The sequence below is a fragment of the Hypanus sabinus genome, chromosome 2, assembly GCF_030144855.1.
Source record: "Hypanus sabinus isolate sHypSab1 chromosome 2, sHypSab1.hap1, whole genome shotgun sequence".
NCBI classification, from domain to species: domain Eukaryota; kingdom Metazoa; phylum Chordata; class Chondrichthyes; order Myliobatiformes; family Dasyatidae; genus Hypanus; species Hypanus sabinus.
In genome coordinates this window covers 38,640,040-38,660,571 of record NC_082707.1, presented here as the reverse complement: position 1 = coordinate 38,660,571, position 20,532 = coordinate 38,640,040, and the positions used below count along the sequence as shown (strand labels likewise).

Here is a 20,532-nt window from a genome sequence, read left to right as displayed (position 1 = left end):
ATTTGAAATGCTGCCGCTTCTTCAAAAGTTTGTAAACTGGAGTAAAGTTTGATACTTAAGTTTGATGTTCATTATAGTGAAGTATGCCACAGACACTGATTTGGCAATGTTTATAATGACAGGGAAATATTTCTGAGTATCTCTACTCTACACTTTGTATTACTACTGTACTGTCGTTCCTGAAATTCTTTGTCAGAGTATCAGCTAACGCTAAGCATGTGCTTGATATGACAAATTCTGTTTTCCCTACAGACATTGACGAATGTGCAACCAACACATCAAACTGTCAACAAATCTGCAACAACACAATCGGAAGCTTTGTGTGCGGTTGCAATCCTGGCTTCAGCATCAATGTCAACAATACTTCACTTTGTGATGGTGGGTTGTGTTGCAAATGTATTTGTTTTTTTTCAGATTTCCTATATCGTATTTAAATTGGCAGTTCTGACTTGCTGATGACTAAATATTGCTTATATTAATATTGGATGGTAAAGGACATTAGTATCTCTACTAATACAATGTAGGCACAATTTTACCTCAGAAGTAATGATAGCAAAATCAATTTCAAAAGCTCTATCTTATTGTGGTTACTCTACAATTAGTACACGACACCATGTGAAGTTTGCAGAATGCACCTTCTCTTTATAATAATTCTATAATTTGAAATTCTCACGCTTCTTCAAAATTTTATAATCTGGAGTAAAGTGTGATGTTCATTATAGTGAAGTGTGCCACAGGCACTGATTTGGCAATGTTTATAATGACAGGGAAATATTTCTGAGTAGCTATACTCCACACTTTGTATTACTACTGTATTGTCTTTTCCGAAATTCTTGGTCAGAGTATCAGCTAATGCTAAGCATGCGCTTGATATGACATCTTCTCGTTTCCCTGCAGACATCGATGAATGTGCAACCAACACATCAAACTGTCAACAAATCTGCAACAACACAATCGGAAGCTTTGTGTGCGGTTGTAATCCAGGTTTCAGCATCAATGTCAACAATACTTCACTTTGTGATGGTGGGTTGTGTTCCAAACGTTTTTTTTTCAGATTTATTAAATGGTACATAAATTTGCTGTTCTGACATACTCACGAGTGAACATTGGTTATATAAATATTGGACAATAATGGAAATCATTTTGTATCTCTGCTACTGCAGTGTAGCAGTAATTTTGTTGTCAGAATTCATGACATAAAAATCAACTTGAAATGCTAATTCGTATGGTGTTTATTCTACAATTACTAATGCTACCATGTGAGATTTACATAATATACATACCTGCAGTTTATAATAATTGCACAACTTCAACAAAGGATTGAAAATATCAAGAAAATACGATGCCATTTATTGACATTTTAAAGTGCTTCATACTCGCTGTTATTTGGTTAGTTTTGTAATGACAGAAAAATATATAGGAGTGCAATATCACCATACAACGTGTTCCCACTATCCAGAACCTTCTGAAATCTCTCGTACATCAAAGGTAGATGTTTCACATATATACTATATATCATTTTCTTCTTTTACATCCAGACATCGATGAATGTGCAACCAACACATCAAACTGTCAGCAAACCTGCAACAACACAATCGGAAGCTTTGTGTGTGATTGTAATCCAGGCTTCAGCATCAACATCACTAATACTTCTCTTTGTGATGGTGGGTTGTGCTCCAAATGTATATTTTTTTTCAGATTTCCTATATGGTATTTAAATTGGCTGTTCTGACTTGCTGATGACTAAATATTGCTTATATTAATATTGGATGATAAAGGATATTAGTATATCTACTAATACAATGTAGGCATAATTTTACCTCAGACGTAATGATAGAAAAATCAATTTCAAATGCTCTCTCTTATCGTGGTTATTCTACAATAGTACACGACACCATGTGAAGTTTATAGAATGCACCTTCACTTTATAATAATTGTATTATTTGAAATGCTGCCGCTTCTTCAAAAGTTTGTAAACTGGAGTAAAGTTTGATACTTAAGTTTGATGTTCATTATAGTGAAGTATGCCACAGACACTGATTTGGCAATGTTTATAATGACAGGGAAATATTTCTGAGTATCTCTACTCTACACTTTGTATTACTACTGTACTGCCGTTCCTGAAATTCTTTGTCAGAGTATCAGCTAATGCTAAGCATGCGCTTGATATGACATCTTCTCGTTTCCCTGCAGACATCGATGAATGTGCAACCAACACATCAAGCTGTCAACAAATCTGCAACAACACAATCGGAAGCTTTGTGTGCAGTTGCAATCCAGGTTTCAGCATCAATGTCAACAATACTTCACTTTGTGATGGTGGGTTGTGTTCCAAACGTTTTTTTTTTTCAGATTTATTAAATGGTACATAAATTTGCTGTTCTGACATACTCACGAGTGAACATTGGTTATAAAAATATTGGACAATAATGGAAATCATTTTGTATCTCTGCTACTGCAGTGTAGCAGTAATTTTGTTGTCAGAATTCATGACATAAAAATCAACTTGAAATGCTAATTCGTATGGTGTTTATTCTACAATTACTCCATGCTACCATGTGAGATTTACATAATATACATACCTGCAGTTTATAATAATTGCACAATTTCAACAAAGAATTGAAAATATCAAGTAAATACGATGCCATTTATTGACATTTTAAAGTGCGTCATTCTGGCTGTTATTTGGTTAGTTTTGTAATGACAGAAAAACATATAGGAGCGCTATATCACCATTCAGCGTGTTCCCACTGTCCAGAACCTTTTGAAATCTCTCGTACATCAAAGCCAGATGTTTCACATATATACTATATATCATTTTCTTCTTTGACTTCCAGACATCGATGAATGTGCAACCAACACATCAAACTGTCAACAAATCTGCAACAACACAATCGGAAGCTTTGTGTGCGGTTGTAATCCAGGCTTCAGCATCAATGTCAACAATACTTCACTTTGTGATGGTGGGTTGTGTTGCAAATGTATTTTTTTTTTCAGATTTCCTATATGGTATTTAAATTGGCAGTTCTGACTTGCTGATGACTAAATATTGCTTATATTAATATTGGATGGTAAAGGACATTAGTATCTCTACTAATACAATGTAGGCGCAATTTTACCTCAGAAGTAATGATAGCAAAATCAATTTCAAAAGCTCTCTCTTATTGTGGTTATTCTACAATTAGTACACGACACCATGTGAAGTTTACAGAATGCACCTTCTCCTTATAATAATTCTATAATTTGACATTCTCACGCTTCTTCAAAATTTTGTAAACTGGAGTAAAGTGTGATGTTCATTATAGTGAAGTGTGCCACAGGCACTGATTTGGCAATGTTTATAATGACAGGGAAATATTTCTGAGTAGCTATAGTTCCACACTTTGTATTACTACTGTATTGTCTTTTCCGAAATTCTTTGTCAGAGTATCAGCTAATGCTAAGAATGCGCTTGATATGACATCTTCTCTTTTCCCTTCAGACATCGATGAATGTGCAACCAACACATCAAACTGTCAACAAATCTGCAACAACACAATCGGAAGCTTTGTGTGCGGTTGCAATCCAGGTTTCAGCATCAATGTCAACAATACTTCACTTTGTGATGGTGGGTTGTGTTCCAAACGTTTTTTTTTTCAGATTTATTAAATGGTATATAAATTTGCTGTTCTGACGTACTCACGAGTGAACATCGGTTATATAAATATTGGACAATAATGGAAATCATTTTGTATCTCTGCTACTGCAGTGTAGCAGTAATTTTGTTGTCAGAATTCATGACATAAAAATCAACTTGAAATGCTAATTCGTATGGTGTTTATTCTACAATTACTCCATGCTACCATGTGAGATTTACATAATATACATACCTGCAGTATATAATAATTGCACAATTTCAACAAAGGATTGAAAATATCAAGAAAATACGATGCCATTTATTGACATTTTAAAGTGCGTCATTCTGGCTGTTATTTGGTTAGTTTTGTAATGACAGAAAAATATATAGGAGTGCTATAACACCATACAGCGTGTTCCCACTGTCCAGAACCTTTTGAAATCTCTCGTACATCAAAGCCAGATGTTTCACATATATACTATATATCATTTTCTTCTTTGACTTCCAGACATCGATGAATGTGCAACCAACACATCAAACTGTCAACAAACCTGCAACAACACAATCGGAAGCTTTGTGTGTGATTGTAATCCAGGCTTCAGCATCAATGTCAACAATACTTCACTATGTGATGGTGGGTTGTGTTCCAAACGCTTTTTTTTTCAGATTTATTAAATTGTATATAAATTTGCTGTTCTGACATACTCACGAGTGAACATTGGTTATATAAATATTGGACAATAATGGAAATCATTTTGTATCTCTGCTACTGCAGTGTAGCAGTAATTTTGTTGTCAGAATTCATGACATAAAAATCAACTTGAAATGCTAATTCGTATGGTGTTTATTCTACAATTACTCCATGCTACCATGTGAGATTTACATAATATACATACCTGCAGTATATAATAATTGCACAATTTCAACAAAGGATTGAAAATATCAAGAAAATACGATGCCATTTATTGACATTTTAAAGTGCTTCATACTCGCTGTTATTTGGTTAGTTTTGTAATGACAGAAAAATATATAGGAGTGCTATATCACCATACAACGTGTTCCCACTGTCCAGCACCTTCTGAAATCTCTCGTACATCGAAGGTAGATGTTTCACATATATACTATATATCATTTTCTTCTTTTACATCCAGACATCGATGAATGTGCAACCAACACATCAAACTGTCAGCAAACCTGCAACAACACAATCGGAAGCTTTGTGTGTGATTGTAATCCAGGCTTCAACATCAACATCACTAATACTTCTCTTTGTGATGGTGGGTTGTGTTCCAAATGTATATTTTTTTTCAGATTTCCTATATGGTATTTAAATTGGCTGTTCTGACTTGCTGATGACTAAAAATTGCTTATATTAATATTGGAAGATAAAGGATATTAGTATATCTACTAATACAATGTAGGCATAATTTTACCTCAGATGTAATGATAGAAAAATCAATTTCAAATGCTCTCTCTTATCGTGGTTATTCTACAATAGTACACGACACCATGTGAAGTTATAGAATGCACCTTCACTTTATAATAATTGTATTATTTGAAATGCTGCCGCTTCTTCAAAAGTTTGTAAACTGGAGTAAAGTTTGATACTTAAGTTTGATGTTCATTATAGTGAAGTATGCCACAGACACTGATTTGGCAATGTTTATAATGACAGGGAAATATTTCTGAGTATCTCTACTCTACACTTTGTATTACTACTGTACTGTCGTTCCTGAAATTCTTTGTCAGAGTATCAGCTAACGCTAAGCATGTGCTTGATATGACAAATTCTGTTTTCCCTACAGACATTGACGAATGTGCAACCAACACATCAAACTGTCAACAAATCTGCAACAACACAATCGGAAGCTTTGTGTGCGGTTGCAATCCTGGCTTCAGCATCAATGTCAACAATACTTCACTTTGTGATGGTGGGTTGTGTTGCAAATGTATTTGTTTTTTTTCAGATTTCCTATATCGTATTTAAATTGGCAGTTCTGACTTGCTGATGACTAAATATTGCTTATATTAATATTGGATGGTAAAGGACATTAGTATCTCTACTAATACAATGTAGGCACAATTTTACCTCAGAAGTAATGATAGCAAAATCAATTTCAAAAGCTCTCTCTTATTGTGGTTACTCTACAATTAGTACACGACACCATGTGAAGTTTGCAGAATGCACCTTCTCTTTATAATAATTCTATAATTTGAAATTCTCACGCTTCTTCAAAATTTTATAATCTGGAGTAAAGTGTGATGTTCATTATAGTGAAGTGTGCCACAGGCACTGATTTGGCAATGTTTATAATGACAGGGAAATATTTCTGAGTAGCTATACTCCACACTTTGTATTACTACTGTATTGTCTTTTCCGAAATTCTTGGTCAGAGTATCAGCTAATGCTAAGCATGCGCTTGATATGACATCTTCTCGTTTCCCTGCAGACATCGATGAATGTGCAACCAACACATCAAACTGTCAACAAACCTGCAACAACACAATCGGAAGCTTTGTGTGTGATTGTAATCCAGGCTTCAGCATCAATGTCAACAATACTTCACTATGTGATGGTGGGTTGTGTTCCAAACGCTTTTTTTTTCAGATTTATTAAATTGTATATAAATTTGCTGTTCTGACATACTCACGAGTGAACATTGGTTATATAAATATTGGACAATAATGGAAATCATTTTGTATCTCTGCTACTGCAGTGTAGCAGTAATTTTGTTGTCAGAATTCATGACATAAAAATCAACTTGAAATGCTAATTCGTATGGTGTTTATTCTACAATTACTCCATGCTACCATGTGAGATTTACATAATATACATACCTGCAGTTTATAATAATTGCACAATTTCAACAAAGAATTGAAAATATCAAGTAAATACGATGCCATTTATTGACATTTTAAAGTGCGTCATTCTGGCTGTTATTTGGTTAGTTTTGTAATGACAGAAAAACATATAGGAGTGCTATATCACCATTCAGCGTGTTCCCACTGTCCAGAACCTTTTGAAATCTCTCGTACATCAGAGCCAGATGTTTCACATATATACTATATATCATTTTCTTCTTTGACTTCCAGACATCGATGAATGTGCAACCAACACATCAAACTGTCAACAAATCTGCAACAACACAATCGGAAGCTTTGTGTGCGGTTGTAATCCAGGCTTCAGCATCAATGTCAACAATACTTCACTTTGTGATGGTGGGTTGTGTTGCAAATGTATTTTTTTTTTCAGATTTCCTATATGGTATTTAAATTGGCAGTTCTGACTTGCTGATGACTAAATATTGCTTATATTAATATTGGATGGTAAAGGACATTAGTATCTCTACTAATACAATGTAGGCGCAATTTTACCTCAGAAGTAATGATAGCAAAATCAATTTCAAAAGCTCTCTCTTATTGTGGTTATTCTACAATTAGTACACGACACCATGTGAAGTTTACAGAATGCACCTTCTCCTTATAATAATTCTATAATTTGACATTCTCACGCTTCTTCAAAATTTTGTAAACTGGAGTAAAGTGTGATGTTCATTATAGTGAAGTGTGCCACAGGCACTGATTTGGCAATGTTTATAATGACAGGGAAATATTTCTGAGTATCTCTACTCTACACTTTGTATTACTACTGTACTGTCGTTCCTGAAATTCTTTGTCAGAGTATCAGCTAACGCTAAGCATGTGCTTGATATGACAAATTCTGTTTTCCCTACAGACATTGACGAATGTGCAACCAACACATCAAACTGTCAACAAATCTGCAACAACACAATCGGAAGCTTTGTGTGCGGTTGCAATCCTGGCTTCAGCATCAATGTCAACAATACTTCACTTTGTGATGGTGGGTTGTGTTGCAAATGTATTTGTTTTTTTTCAGATTTCCTATATCGTATTTAAATTGGCAGTTCTGACTTGCTGATGACTAAATATTGCTTATATTAATATTGGATGGTAAAGGACATTAGTATCTCTACTAATACAATGTAGGCACAATTTTACCTCAGAAGTAATGATAGCAAAATCAATTTCAAAAGCTCTCTCTTATTGTGGTTACTCTACAATTAGTACACGACACCATGTGAAGTTTGCAGAATGCACCTTCTCTTTATAATAATTCTATAATTTGAAATTCTCACGCTTCTTCAAAATTTTATAATCTGGAGTAAAGTGTGATGTTCATTATAGTGAAGTGTGCCACAGGCACTGATTTGGCAATGTTTATAATGACAGGGAAATATTTCTGAGTAGCTATACTCCACACTTTGTATTACTACTGTATTGTCTTTTCCGAAATTCTTGGTCAGAGTATCAGCTAATGCTAAGCATGCGCTTGATATGACATCTTCTCGTTTCCCTGCAGACATCGATGAATGTGCAACCAACACATCAAACTGTCAACAAATCTGCAACAACACAATCGGAAGCTTTGTGTGCGGTTGTAATCCAGGTTTCAGCATCAATGTCAACAATACTTCACTTTGTGATGGTGGGTTGTGTTCCAAACGTTTTTTTTTCAGATTTATTAAATGGTACATAAATTTGCTGTTCTGACATACTCACGAGTGAACATTGGTTATATAAATATTGGACAATAATGGAAATCATTTTGTATCTCTGCTACTGCAGTGTAGCAGTAATTTTGTTGTCAGAATTCATGACATAAAAATCAACTTGAAATGCTAATTCGTATGGTGTTTATTCTACAATTACTAATGCTACCATGTGAGATTTACATAATATACATACCTGCAGTTTATAATAATTGCACAATTTCAACAAAGGATTGAAAATATCAAGAAAATACGATGCCATTTATTGACATTTTAAAGTGCTTCATACTCGCTGTTATTTGGTTAGTTTTGTAATGACAGAAAAATATATAGGAGTGCAATATCACCATACAACGTGTTCCCACTGTCCAGAACCTTCTGAAATCTCTCGTACATCAAAGGTAGATGTTTCACATATATACTATATATCATTTTCTTCTTTTACATCCAGACATCGATGAATGTGCAACCAACACATCAAACTGTCAGCAAACCTGCAACAACACAATCGGAAGCTTTGTGTGTGATTGTAATCCAGGCTTCAGCATCAACATCACTAATACTTCTCTTTGTGATGGTGGGATGTGTTCCAAATGTATATTTTTTTTCAGATTTCCTATATGGTATTTAAATTGGCTGTTCTGACTTGCTGATGACTAAAAATTGCTTATATTAATATTGGAAGATAAAGGATATTAGTATATCTACTAATACAATGTAGGCATAATTTTACCTCAGACGTAATGATAGAAAAATCAATTTCAAATGCTCTCTCTTATCGTGGTTATTCTACAATAGTACACGACACCATGTGAAGTTTATAGAATGCACCTTCACTTTATAATAATTGTATTATTTGAAATGCTGCTGCTTCTTCAAAAGTTTGTAAACTGGAGTAAAGTTTGATGTTCATTATAGTGAAGTATGCCACAGACACTGATTTGGCAATGTTTATAATAACAGGGAAATATTTCTGAGTATCTCTACTCTACACTTTGTATTACTACTGTACTGCCGTTCCTGAAATTCTTTGTCAGAGTATCAGCTAATGCTAAGCATGCGCTTGATATGACATCTTCTCGTTTCCCTGCAGACATCGATGAATGTGCAACCAACACATCAAGCTGTCAACAAATCTGCAACAACACAATCGGAAGCTTTGTGTGCAGTTGCAATCCAGGTTTCAGCATCAATGTCAACAATACTTCACTTTGTGATGGTGGGTTGTGTCCCAAACGTTTTTTTTTTCAGATTTATTAAATGGTACATAAATTTGCTGTTCTGACATACTCACGAGTGAACATTGGTTATAAAAATATTGGACAATAATGGAAATCATTTTGTATCTCTGCTACTGCAGTGTAGCAGTAATTTTGTTGTCAGAATTCATGACATAAAAATCAACTTGAAATGCTAATTTGTATGGTGTTTATTCTACAATTACTCCATGCTACCATGTGAGATTTACATAATATACATACCTGCAGTTTATAATAATTGCACAATTTCAACAAAGAATTGAAAATATCAAGTAAATACGATGCCATTTATTGACATTTTAAAGTGCGTCATTCTGGCTGTTATTTGGTTAGTTTTGTAATGACAGAAAAACATATAGGAGTGCTATATCACCATTCAGCGTGTTCCCACTGTCCAGAACCTTTTGAAATCTCTCGTACATCAAAGCCAGATGTTTCACATATATACTATATATCATTTTCTTCTTTGACTTCCAGACATCGATGAATGTGCAACCAACACATCAAACTGTCAACAAATCTGCAACAACACAATCGGAAGCTTTGTGTGCGGTTGTAATCCAGGCTTCAGCATCAATGTCAACAATACTTCACTTTGTGATGGTGGGTTGTGTTGCAAATGTATTTTTTTTTTCAGATTTCCTATATGGTATTTAAATTGGCAGTTCTGACTTGCTGATGACTAAATATTGCTTATATTAATATTGGATGGTAAAGGACATTAGTATCTCTACTAATACAATGTAGGCGCAATTTTACCTCAGAAGTAATGATAGCAAAATCAATTTCAAAAGCTCTCTCTTATTGTGGTTATTCTACAATTAGTACACGACACCATGTGAAGTTTACAGAATGCACCTTCTCTTTATAATAATTCTATAATTTGAAATTCTCACGCTTCTTCAAAATTTTGTAAACTGGAGTAAAGTGTGATGTTCATTCTAGTGAAGTGTGCCACAGGCACTGATTTGGCAATGTTTATAATGACAGGGAAATATTTCTGAGTATCTCTACTCTACACTTTGTATTACTACTGTACTGTCTTTCCTGAAATTCTTGGTCAGAGTATCAGCTAATGCTAAGCATGCGCTTGATATGACATCTTCTCTTTTCCCTGCAGACATTGACGAATGTGCAACCAACACATCAAACTGCCAACAAATCTGCAACAACACAATCGGAAGCTTCGTGTGTGATTGTAATCCAGGCTTCAGCATCAATTTCAACAATACTTCTCTTTGTGATGGTGGGTTGTGTTCCAAACAAATTTTTCTTCAGAGATATTAAATGGTATATAAATTTGCTGTTCTGACATACTCACGAGTGAACATTGGTTATATAAATATTGGACAATAATGGAAATCATTTTGTATCTCTGCTACTGCAGTGTAGCAGTAATTTTGTTGTCAGAATTCATGACATAAAAATCAACTTGAAATGCTAATTCGTATGGTGTTTATTCTACAATTACTCCATGCTACCATGTGAGATTTACATAATATACATACCTGCAGTTTATAATAATTGCACAATTTCAACAAAGGATTGAAAATATCAAGTAAATACGATGCCATTTATTGACATTTTAAAGTGCTTCATACTCGCTGTTATTTGGTTAGTTTTGTAATGACAGAAAAATATATAGGAGTGCTATATCACCATACAACGTGTCCCCACTGTCCAGAACCTTCTGAAATCTCTTGTACATCAAAGCCAGATGTTTCACATATATACTATATATCATTTTCTTCTTTTACTTCCAGACATCGATGAATGTGCAACCAACACATCAAACTGTCAGCAAACCTGCAACAACACAATCGGAAGCTTTGTGTGCGGTTGCAATCCAGGCTTCAGCATCAACATCACTAATACTTCTCTTTGTGATGGTGGGTTGTGTTGCAAATGTATTTTTTTTTTCAGATTTCCTATATGGTATTTAAATTGGCTGTTCTGACTTGCTGATAAATATTGCTTATATTAATATTGGATGATAAAGGATATTAGTATATCTACTAATACAATGTAGGCATAATTTTACCTCAGAAGTAATGATAGAAAAATCAATTTCAAATGCTCTCTCTTATCGTGGTTATTCTACAATAGTACACGACACCATGTGAAGTTTATAGAATGCACCTTCACTTTATAATAATTGTATTATTTGAAATGCTGCCGCTTCTTCAAAAGTTTGTAAACTGGAGTAAAGTTTGATACTTAAGTTTGATGTTCATTATAGTGAAGTATGCCACAGACACTGATTTGGCAATGTTTATAATGACAGGGAAATATTTCTGAGTATCTCAACTCTACACTTTGTATTACTACTGTACTGTCGTTCCTGAAATTCTTTGTCAGAGTATCAGCTAACGCTAAGCATGTGCTTGATATGACAAATTCTGTTTTCCCTGCAGACATTGACGAATGTGCAACCAACACATCAAGCTGTCAACAAATCTGCAACAACACAATCGGAAGCTTTGTGTGCGGTTGCAATCCAGGTTTCAGCATCAATGTCAACAATACTTCACTTTGTGATGGTGGGTTGTGTTGCAAATGTATTTTTTTTATCAGATTTCCTATATGGTATTTAAATTGGCAGTTCTGACTTGCTGATGACTAAATATTGCTTATATTAATATTGGATGTTAAAGGACATTAGTATCTCTACTAATACAATGTAGGCACAATTTTACCTCAGAAGTAATGATAGCAAAATCAATTTCAAAAGCTCTCTCTTATTGTGGTTATTCTACAATTAGTACACGACACCATGTGAAGTTTACAGAATGCACCTTCTCTTTATAATAATTCTATAATTTGAAATTCTCACACTTCTTCAAAATTTTATAATCTGGAGTAAAGTGTGATGTTCATTATAGTGAAGTGTGCCACAGACACTGATTTGGCAATGTTTATAATGACAGGGAAATATTTCTGAGTAGCTATACTCCACACTTTGTATTACTACTGTACTGTCTTTTCCGAAATTCTTGGTCAGAGTATCAGCTAATGCTAAGCATGCGCTTGATATGACATCTTCTCGTTTCCCTGCAGACATCGATGAATGTGCAACCAACACATCAAACTGTCAACAAATCTGCAACAACACAATCGGAAGCTTTGTGTGCGGTTGTAATCCAGGTTTCAGCATCAATGTCAACAATACTTCACTTTGTGATGGTGGGTTGTTTTCCAAACGTTTTTTTTTTCAGATTTATTAAATGGTATATAAATTTGCTGTTCTGACATACTCACGAGTGAACATTGGTTATATAAATATTGGACAATAATGGAAATCATTTTGTATCTCTGCTACTGCAGTGTAGCAGTAATTTTGTTGTCAGAATTCATGATATAAAAATCAACTTGAAATGCTAATTCGTATGGTGTTTATTCTACAATTACTCCATGCTACCATGTGAGATTTACATAATATACATACCTGCAGTTTATAATAATTGCACAATTTCAACAAAGAATTGAAAATATCAAGAAAATACGATGCCATTTATTGACATTTTAAAGTGCTTTATACTCGCTGTTATTTGGTTAGTTTTGTAATGACAGAAAAATATATAGGAGTGCTATAACACCATACCGCGTGTTCCCACTTTCGAGAACTTTCTGAAATCTCTCGTACATCAAAGGCAGATGTTTCATATATATACTATATATCATTTTCTTCTTTTCCTTCCAGACATTGATGAATGTGCAACCAACACATCAAACTGTCAGCAAATCTGCAACAACACAATCGGAAGCTTCGTGTGTGATTGCAATACAGGTTTCAGCATCAACATCACCGATAATTCCCTTTGTGATGGTAATAAATTTTCCTGATAACTATTTTCTCAAGATCCTTGAAATTATATTGAAAGTGTCATCTCTTACACGTTCTGAAATGAAATTTGTTCACATTACTATTGGATGAAAAAAGAAATCATTTGTACCAACACAACCTGCCTTTCAATTTGTGATGGTAGGAATTCACAAATACTATGTTACTGAGTTTGACAATTGCCTCCAGTTCAAGATGATTATTTCCTTGAAAGAAAACAAACTTCAGTCATCTTGATAACTGGAATTGAATCTCCATTCATTATCTCAAAGCCGTCACTGCAGAGATTTTCTACAGTAGAACGGCTATTAAAAGTTAGTGTTTAACGATATTTTCCATAGAGTGATCTAGCAGCATAAAGATTAGATGTGAATCTGCGAATACCAATTGATGAACTTCCATTTCAATTGTAGTAAATGCTGATTTATACTTGAATGTTCTGTCATGGCAATGATCGGCTTAGCCATGGGTATCATAAACGATGGTGGTTATTTTATGCATTGCAAAATAAATATAGAAAGGCAACAATATTCAGTACCGTGGGACTGTAAGGACTCGTCAGGAACTCAGACGTAGAAAGAGACGAGGATTCAGCTGGCAAAGAAAAATGATATTGTCCTTATTTGATATTAACCTTACAGTTGAAAGAGCAGCTGAAATTACTGTATCGATGGAAACAGCAGACCCTAATGAAAGTAAGTTGCAGGCAGGATTGAAAGTGAGTGTAAACAGAATTGCATTGTCAAAAAGAGAAACCTGCCTGGCCGAATAAATAGTGTCACTGTTGAGACATTGGCTTACATAAACCAGATCATTGAATGGTGAAACTTGCAAACGTTGCAGCATCTTAGGGAGCATGCAATGAGATCGTTGGGCAGACAGAAATAAATGGACGTTGCAGGAATGAGCAAACAAATTAAAAAGTCAAGTTGCAGTTTTGAATGGAGCGCTAATCTGCCTGTTGTTGATGATGCAAAATCAGGTAACATTGAGAAAGGCAGATATACTGATTGTCCTGTGTCCATAATGTCACATCAGACACTGGTATTTGATGCTATTAAGAAATAATGTTTCACATGGCAAAAACAAAAGAGACATTAGAGTATTTGAGACAATTGATTGAAATTTGGTTCTTCTTTTCCTGTAGACATTGATGAATGTGCAACCAACACATCAGACTGTCAGCAAATCTGCAACAACACAATCGGAAGCTTCGTGTGTGATTGTAATCCAGGCTTCAGCATCAACATCACTAATACTTCTCTTTGTGATGGTGGGATGTGTTCCAAATGTATATTTTTTTTCAGATTTCCTATATGGTATTTAAATTGGCTGTTCTGACTTGCTAATGACTAAATATTGCTTATATTAATATTGGATGATAAAGGATATTAGTATCTCTACTAATACAATGTAGGCATAATGTTACCTCAGAAGTAATGATAGAAAAATCAATTTCAAAAGCTCTCTCTTATCGTGGTTATTCTACAATTAGTACACGACACCATGTGAAGTTTACATAATATACCTTCACTTTATAATAATTGTATTATTTGAAATGCTGCCGCTTCTTCAAAAGTTTGTAAACTGGAGTAAAGTTTGATACTTAAGTTTGATGTTCATTATAGTGAAGTGTGCCACAGACACTGATTTGGCAATGTTTATAACGACAGGGAAATATTTCTGAGTAGCTCTACTCCACACTTCGTATTACTACTGTACTGTCTTTCCTGAAATTCTTGGTCAGAGCTTCAGCTAATGCTAAGCATACGCTTGATATGACATCTTCTGTTTTCCCTGCAGACATTGACGAATGTGCAACCAACACATCAAACTGTCAACAAATCTGCAACAACACAATTGGAAGCTTCGTCTGCGGTTGTAATCCAGGCTTCAGCATCAACATCAACAATAGTTTGCTTTGCAATGGTGAGATATTTTTCTGATAACAATTTTCTCAGATTTTTGAAATAATATTGGAAGTGTCATATCTTGAATATTCTGAAATTAATTTTATTTACATTAGTATTGGATGAAAAATAAAATCATTTATACCAATGCAACCTGCTGTTTGACTTGTGATAGTAGGAATTCGCAGTGACAATTCCCTCCAATACTTGATGACTATTTCACTGAAAGGAAATAAAGTTCCGTTGTCTTGAAAATAAATGGAATAGAATGTCCATTCACTCTCTCAAAGCTGTTGTTGTAAAGATTTTCTGAAGTAGAAGTGCTATTAAAAGTTAGTGATCAAAGATATTTTCTTCACAATGATCTAGCAGCAAAATGTTTACATGTGAATCTGTGAATACCAATTGATGAACTTGCATTTTAAATATTCCTTCACATGTACCAAAGCTGGTTTATTAGTTGTATGTTCAGTCATGTTAATGATCAGCTTAGCTAATCGTTTCATGAATGCTTGTGGTTATTTTATGCATTGTCAAAAAAGTAAAGAGTAACATCTATATTCATTACTGTGGGTCGATAAGGACATGTCAGAAACTCAAATGTACTAAGAGACAAGAAATCAACTGTCAATGACAGAAATTTTTTGTCTTCAGATGGCATTTAAAAGAGCAGTTGAATTTGCTGTGTCAATGGATACAGCAGACCGACATACAATTGAGTTGCATTCAGGAATGAAAGTGAGCATGAACAGAATTGCATCGTTCATATTGAAATCTGCGTGGACGAACAAATTGTATCATTGTTGAGGCAGGTGTTTACATATATCAGGTCAATGAAAAAATTGCAAATACTGCAGCAAAGTAGGGCACATACAAAGAGAATGTTGGGCAGACAGTAATGATTGTGCAGGGAAGAGAGAAAAAATTAAAAAGTTTTGTAAAGAGCACTAATCTGCCTGCTGTTGATAAAAAATCAGTTAATATTGAGAAAGGCAGATTAACTGATTGTCCTGCATCCGTAATGTCACATCAGAAACTTGATGATATTAAGAAATAATGTTTCACTTGGCAAAGACAAAAGACACATTAGTGATTTGATAAAAGTGATTGAAATTTGGTCCTTCTTTTACTGCAGACATCGACGAATGTGCAACCAACACATCAAACTGTCAGCAAATCTGCAACAACGCAATCGGAAGCTTCACATGCAGTTGTAATCCAGGCTTCAGCATCAATGTGAACAATACTTCACTTTGTGATGGTGGGGATGATTTCCAAACACATATTTTCTCAGATATGTGTAATAATATTTATTGTGTTATTCTGTCTGACATTTTAAACTGATGAGCTCCAGAAATAAAGCTTAGTTACCTTATCATTGGATGACACTGACATGTGGTATTACAGAGGAGAAAATAAACAGATACATTTGCCACAATATTAATTACAAAATTAAGGCAAAATGCTGCATTTTAGGGTCATTATTCTGTAGTTTTTTTTAACATGTCACTCTCTGAAATTTAAATAATATGTTCAGTTTTTAAGCATTCCACCATTTCACTAAAGTGTTTGTAAACTTGAATCAACTTTGATGTCAGTCATTAATATTGTGAAGACCAGTCCTTCCTGCAGTGTACTGCAGGTCAAAGACAAAAGTGTAGAAAATGTGGGATATGTCATTCACTTATTTTCCTATAGATAGTGATGAATGTACAAGCAACACATCAGACTGTCAACAAGTCTGCACCAACACTTTTGGAAGCTCCTTGTGTAGTTGTGATTCAGACTTCAGCATCAGCATCTCCAATGTTTAGCTTTATGATGGTGCAATGTTTTTCAAAGGAATATTTTCTCAGATTTGTTTAATGATATGTGAAGTAACCATTCTGACATGCTCAGAAATAAATTTTGGTCACATTAATACTGGACAAGAAACAGGATATCATTTGTGGTACTACAGTGTTGTACCAATGTAACCAAACCTTCAGTTTATGATGGTAGGAACTTGCAAATGTAACGCTTCTCAGTTTGGAAATTTCTGCCATCTCCAGTTGATTGTGCCCAGTAAATCAGCTGTTGTTCAGTCACCTTGATAATGAATGGAAAAGAAAATTGATTCATTATGTCAGAGTCATCATCCCAGAGGTTTTCTTTTAGAGTAGAGCAGAAGGAATATTAATTGTTGGGGATCAGGTCTATTATCAGAAGGAAGACAAATTTATACTATTTTTATGTGAATCTGTAAACTCCAAAACTTGAACTTCCACTTTTCACTATTGTTTCAATTGTTCCAATGGTGATTTAAAACTTGAATTTCCTTTCATAGTAATAATCAACATGGCCAAAAGATTCATGCACACTATTGGTTATGGCATGCTAAGTCAAATAAATACTTTTAGATGGGCAGGTGTAATTATTGTATTGTGTCTATAAGTTCATATTGGGAGCTCAATAGTTCTTGATGATATTAAGAAGCAGAGTTTTACTTGGCAAAGGCAACAGACAAAATTGATTTAAGAAGAAATTGAGATGTCATTGCTTTTATGCTATAGACATTGATGAATGTGCAACCAACATACCAATCTGTCAGCAAGTCTGCAACAACACAATTGGAAGCTTCGTGTGTCATTGTAATCCAGGTTTCAGCATCAACATCACTAATACTTCTCTTTGTGATGGTGTAATCTGTTCCAAATGTATTTTTTTTCAGATTTCCTAAATGGTATTTAAATTGGCTGTTCTGACATGCTCATGAGTAAATATTGGTTATATTAATATGAGACCATAAGATACAGGAAAGAAATAGGCCATTCAGCCCATCAAGTCTGCACCACCATTTAATCCTGAGCTGATCCAATTCTTCCAGCTAACCCCACTCCACTGCCTTCACCCCATACCCTTTGATGCCCTGGTTAATTAAGAACCTATCTATCTCTGCCTTAAATGCACCCAATGACTTGGCCTCCACAGCCGCTCATGGCAACAAATTCCATAGATTTACCACCATCTGACTAAAATAATTTCACTGCATCTCTGATCTAAATAGATGTCCTTCAATCCTGAAGTCATGCCCTCTTGTCCTGGACTCCCCTAACTATGGGAAATAACTTTGCCATATCTGTTCAGGACTTTAAACATTCAGAATGTTACTTTGAGATCATCTCTCATTTTCCTGAACTCCAGGAAATACAGCCAAAGAGCTGCCAGATGTTCCTCATACAGTAGCCCTTTCATTCCTGGAATCATTCTTCTGAGTCTTCTCTGAAACCTCTCCAATATCAGTATATCCTTTGTAAAATAAGGAGCACAAAACTGCACACAATACTCTAAGTGCAGTCTCACAAGTGCCTTATAGAGCCTCAATATTGCATGTCTGCTCTTATATTCTATACCTCTGGAAATGAATGCCAAGTTTGCATTTGCATTCTTCACCACTGACTGAACCTAGAGCTGAGCCTTTAGGGTATCCTGCACAAGGACTCCCACGTCCCTATACATCTCTGCATTTTGAATTCACTCCCATCCAAATAATGGTCTGCCCGTTTATTTCTTCCACCAAAGTGCATGACCATACATTTTCCAACATTGTATTTCATTTGCCACTTCTTTGTCCATTCCCCTGAGCTATCTATGTCTCTCTGTAGGCTCTCTGTTTCCTCTACACTACCCTTCTGCCACCTGTTTTTGTATCATTGGCAAATTTAGACACAAATCCCTTAATACCTTAGTCCAAATTATTGACATATATCGTAAAAAGCAGCGGTCCCAACACCGACCCCTGTGGAACTCCATTGGTAACTGGCAGCCAGCCAGAATAGGATCCCTTTATTCCGACTCTCTGTTTTCTGTCGATCAGCCAATGCTCCACCCACGCTAGTAACTTCCTTGTAATTCCATGGGGTTTTATCTTGCTAAGCAGACTCATGTGCAGCAACTTGTTAAAGGCCTTCTGAAAATCCAAGTTCACATATCTGCTGCATCTCCTTTGTCTATCCTGTTTGTAATTTTCTCAATAAATCGCAGTAGGTTAGTCAGGCAGGATTTTCCTTTCAGGAAACAATTCTGGCTTTGGCCTTTCTTGTCATGTGCCTCCAGGTATGCCATAATCCTATCTCTAACTATCAATTCCAACAAGTTTCCAACCATTGATGTCAGGGTAACAGATCTATAGTTTCCTTTTTGCTGCCTCCTACCCTTCTTAAATAACGGAGTAACATTTGCAATTTTCCAGTCTTCTGGTACAATGCCAGAACCTATCGATTCTTGAAAGATCATCGTTAATGCCTCCGCAATCTCTCTAGCTATTTCTTTCAGAACCCAAGGGTCCAAGAGATCTATACACCATCAGACCATTAAGCTTCCTGAGCACCTTTTCAGTCATAATTTTCACTGCAGATATTTACCCTGACACTTCCTTTCACAATTTATCTTTTCATTCCTAATGACCTTCTTAGTATCCTTCTGCAAGATTTTAAAAGCTTCCCAATCCTCTATCTTCCCACTAGTTTTGCCTTCCTTGTATGCCCTCTCTTTTGCTTTTATTTTGGTTTTGACTGCACTTGTCAGCCACGGTAGTGTCCTTCGTCCATTCAAAAATTACTTCTTATTTGGAATATATATGTCTTGCACTTCCCTCATTTTTTTGTAGAAACTCCAGGCATTGCTGCTGTGCTGTCCTTCCTGCTAGTGTCCCTTTCTAGTCAACTTTGGCCAGTCCCCCTCTCATGCCATTGTAATTTCCTTTATTCCACTGAAATAATGACACATTAGAATTTAGTTTCCCCTTCTCAAATTTCAATGTGAATGCGATCTTATTGTGATCACTGTTCCCTCAGGGTTTCTTAATCTTAAAATCTCTTATCACCACCAGATCATTGCACAGCACCAATCCAGTGCAGCCGATCCCCTAGCAGGCTCACCAACAAGCTGTTCTAAAAAGCCGTCCCTTAGACATTCTACAAATTCTCTCACTTGATGTCCAGTACTGGCCTGGTTTTCCCAATCCACTTCCACGTTAAAATCCCCAACGATTATCATGACATTGTCCTTCTGACACATCTTTTCTATCTCCTGCTAGTCGATAATATCAGATGATAAATGATATAATTTGTATCTCTGCTACTACAGTACAGTAATAAATTTACCTTGGAATTAATGATAGAAAAATCAAGTTGAAATGCTGCATGTTATGGTGGTTATTTTACAATTACTTCACATTACCACGTAAAATTTACATAATATACCAGCAGTTTATAATAATTGCACTATTTCAAACAAGATTTGTAAACTTGAAGAAAATTTGATGCCATTTATCAATATTCTAAAGTGTGTCACA

General features: G+C 35.1%; 1 protein-coding gene across 1 annotated transcript in view; it reads left to right on the top strand.

Annotated features, from left to right (window-relative positions):
* LOC132403417 (mucin-3B-like) overlaps positions 1-12,040 on the top strand; it is a 190,493-nt gene extending 178,453 nt beyond the window's left edge. Inside the window, exons 94-110 of the mRNA XM_059986826.1 lie at positions 253-378; positions 1,539-1,664; positions 2,194-2,319; positions 2,838-2,963; positions 3,482-3,607; positions 4,125-4,250; positions 4,768-4,893; positions 5,422-5,547; positions 6,067-6,192; positions 6,710-6,835; positions 7,353-7,478; positions 7,998-8,123; positions 9,281-9,406; positions 9,924-10,049; positions 10,567-10,692; positions 11,210-11,335; positions 11,861-12,040. Coding sequence (XP_059842809.1) covers positions 253-378; positions 1,539-1,664; positions 2,194-2,319; positions 2,838-2,963; positions 3,482-3,607; positions 4,125-4,250; positions 4,768-4,893; positions 5,422-5,547; positions 6,067-6,192; positions 6,710-6,835; positions 7,353-7,478; positions 7,998-8,123; positions 9,281-9,406; positions 9,924-10,049; positions 10,567-10,692; positions 11,210-11,335; positions 11,861-12,040 — 2,196 coding nt within the window. The remainder of the gene's footprint in view (positions 1-252; positions 379-1,538; positions 1,665-2,193; positions 2,320-2,837; positions 2,964-3,481; positions 3,608-4,124; positions 4,251-4,767; positions 4,894-5,421; positions 5,548-6,066; positions 6,193-6,709; positions 6,836-7,352; positions 7,479-7,997; positions 8,124-9,280; positions 9,407-9,923; positions 10,050-10,566; positions 10,693-11,209; positions 11,336-11,860) is intronic.
* The last annotated feature ends 8,492 nt before the right edge of the window (positions 12,041-20,532 follow it).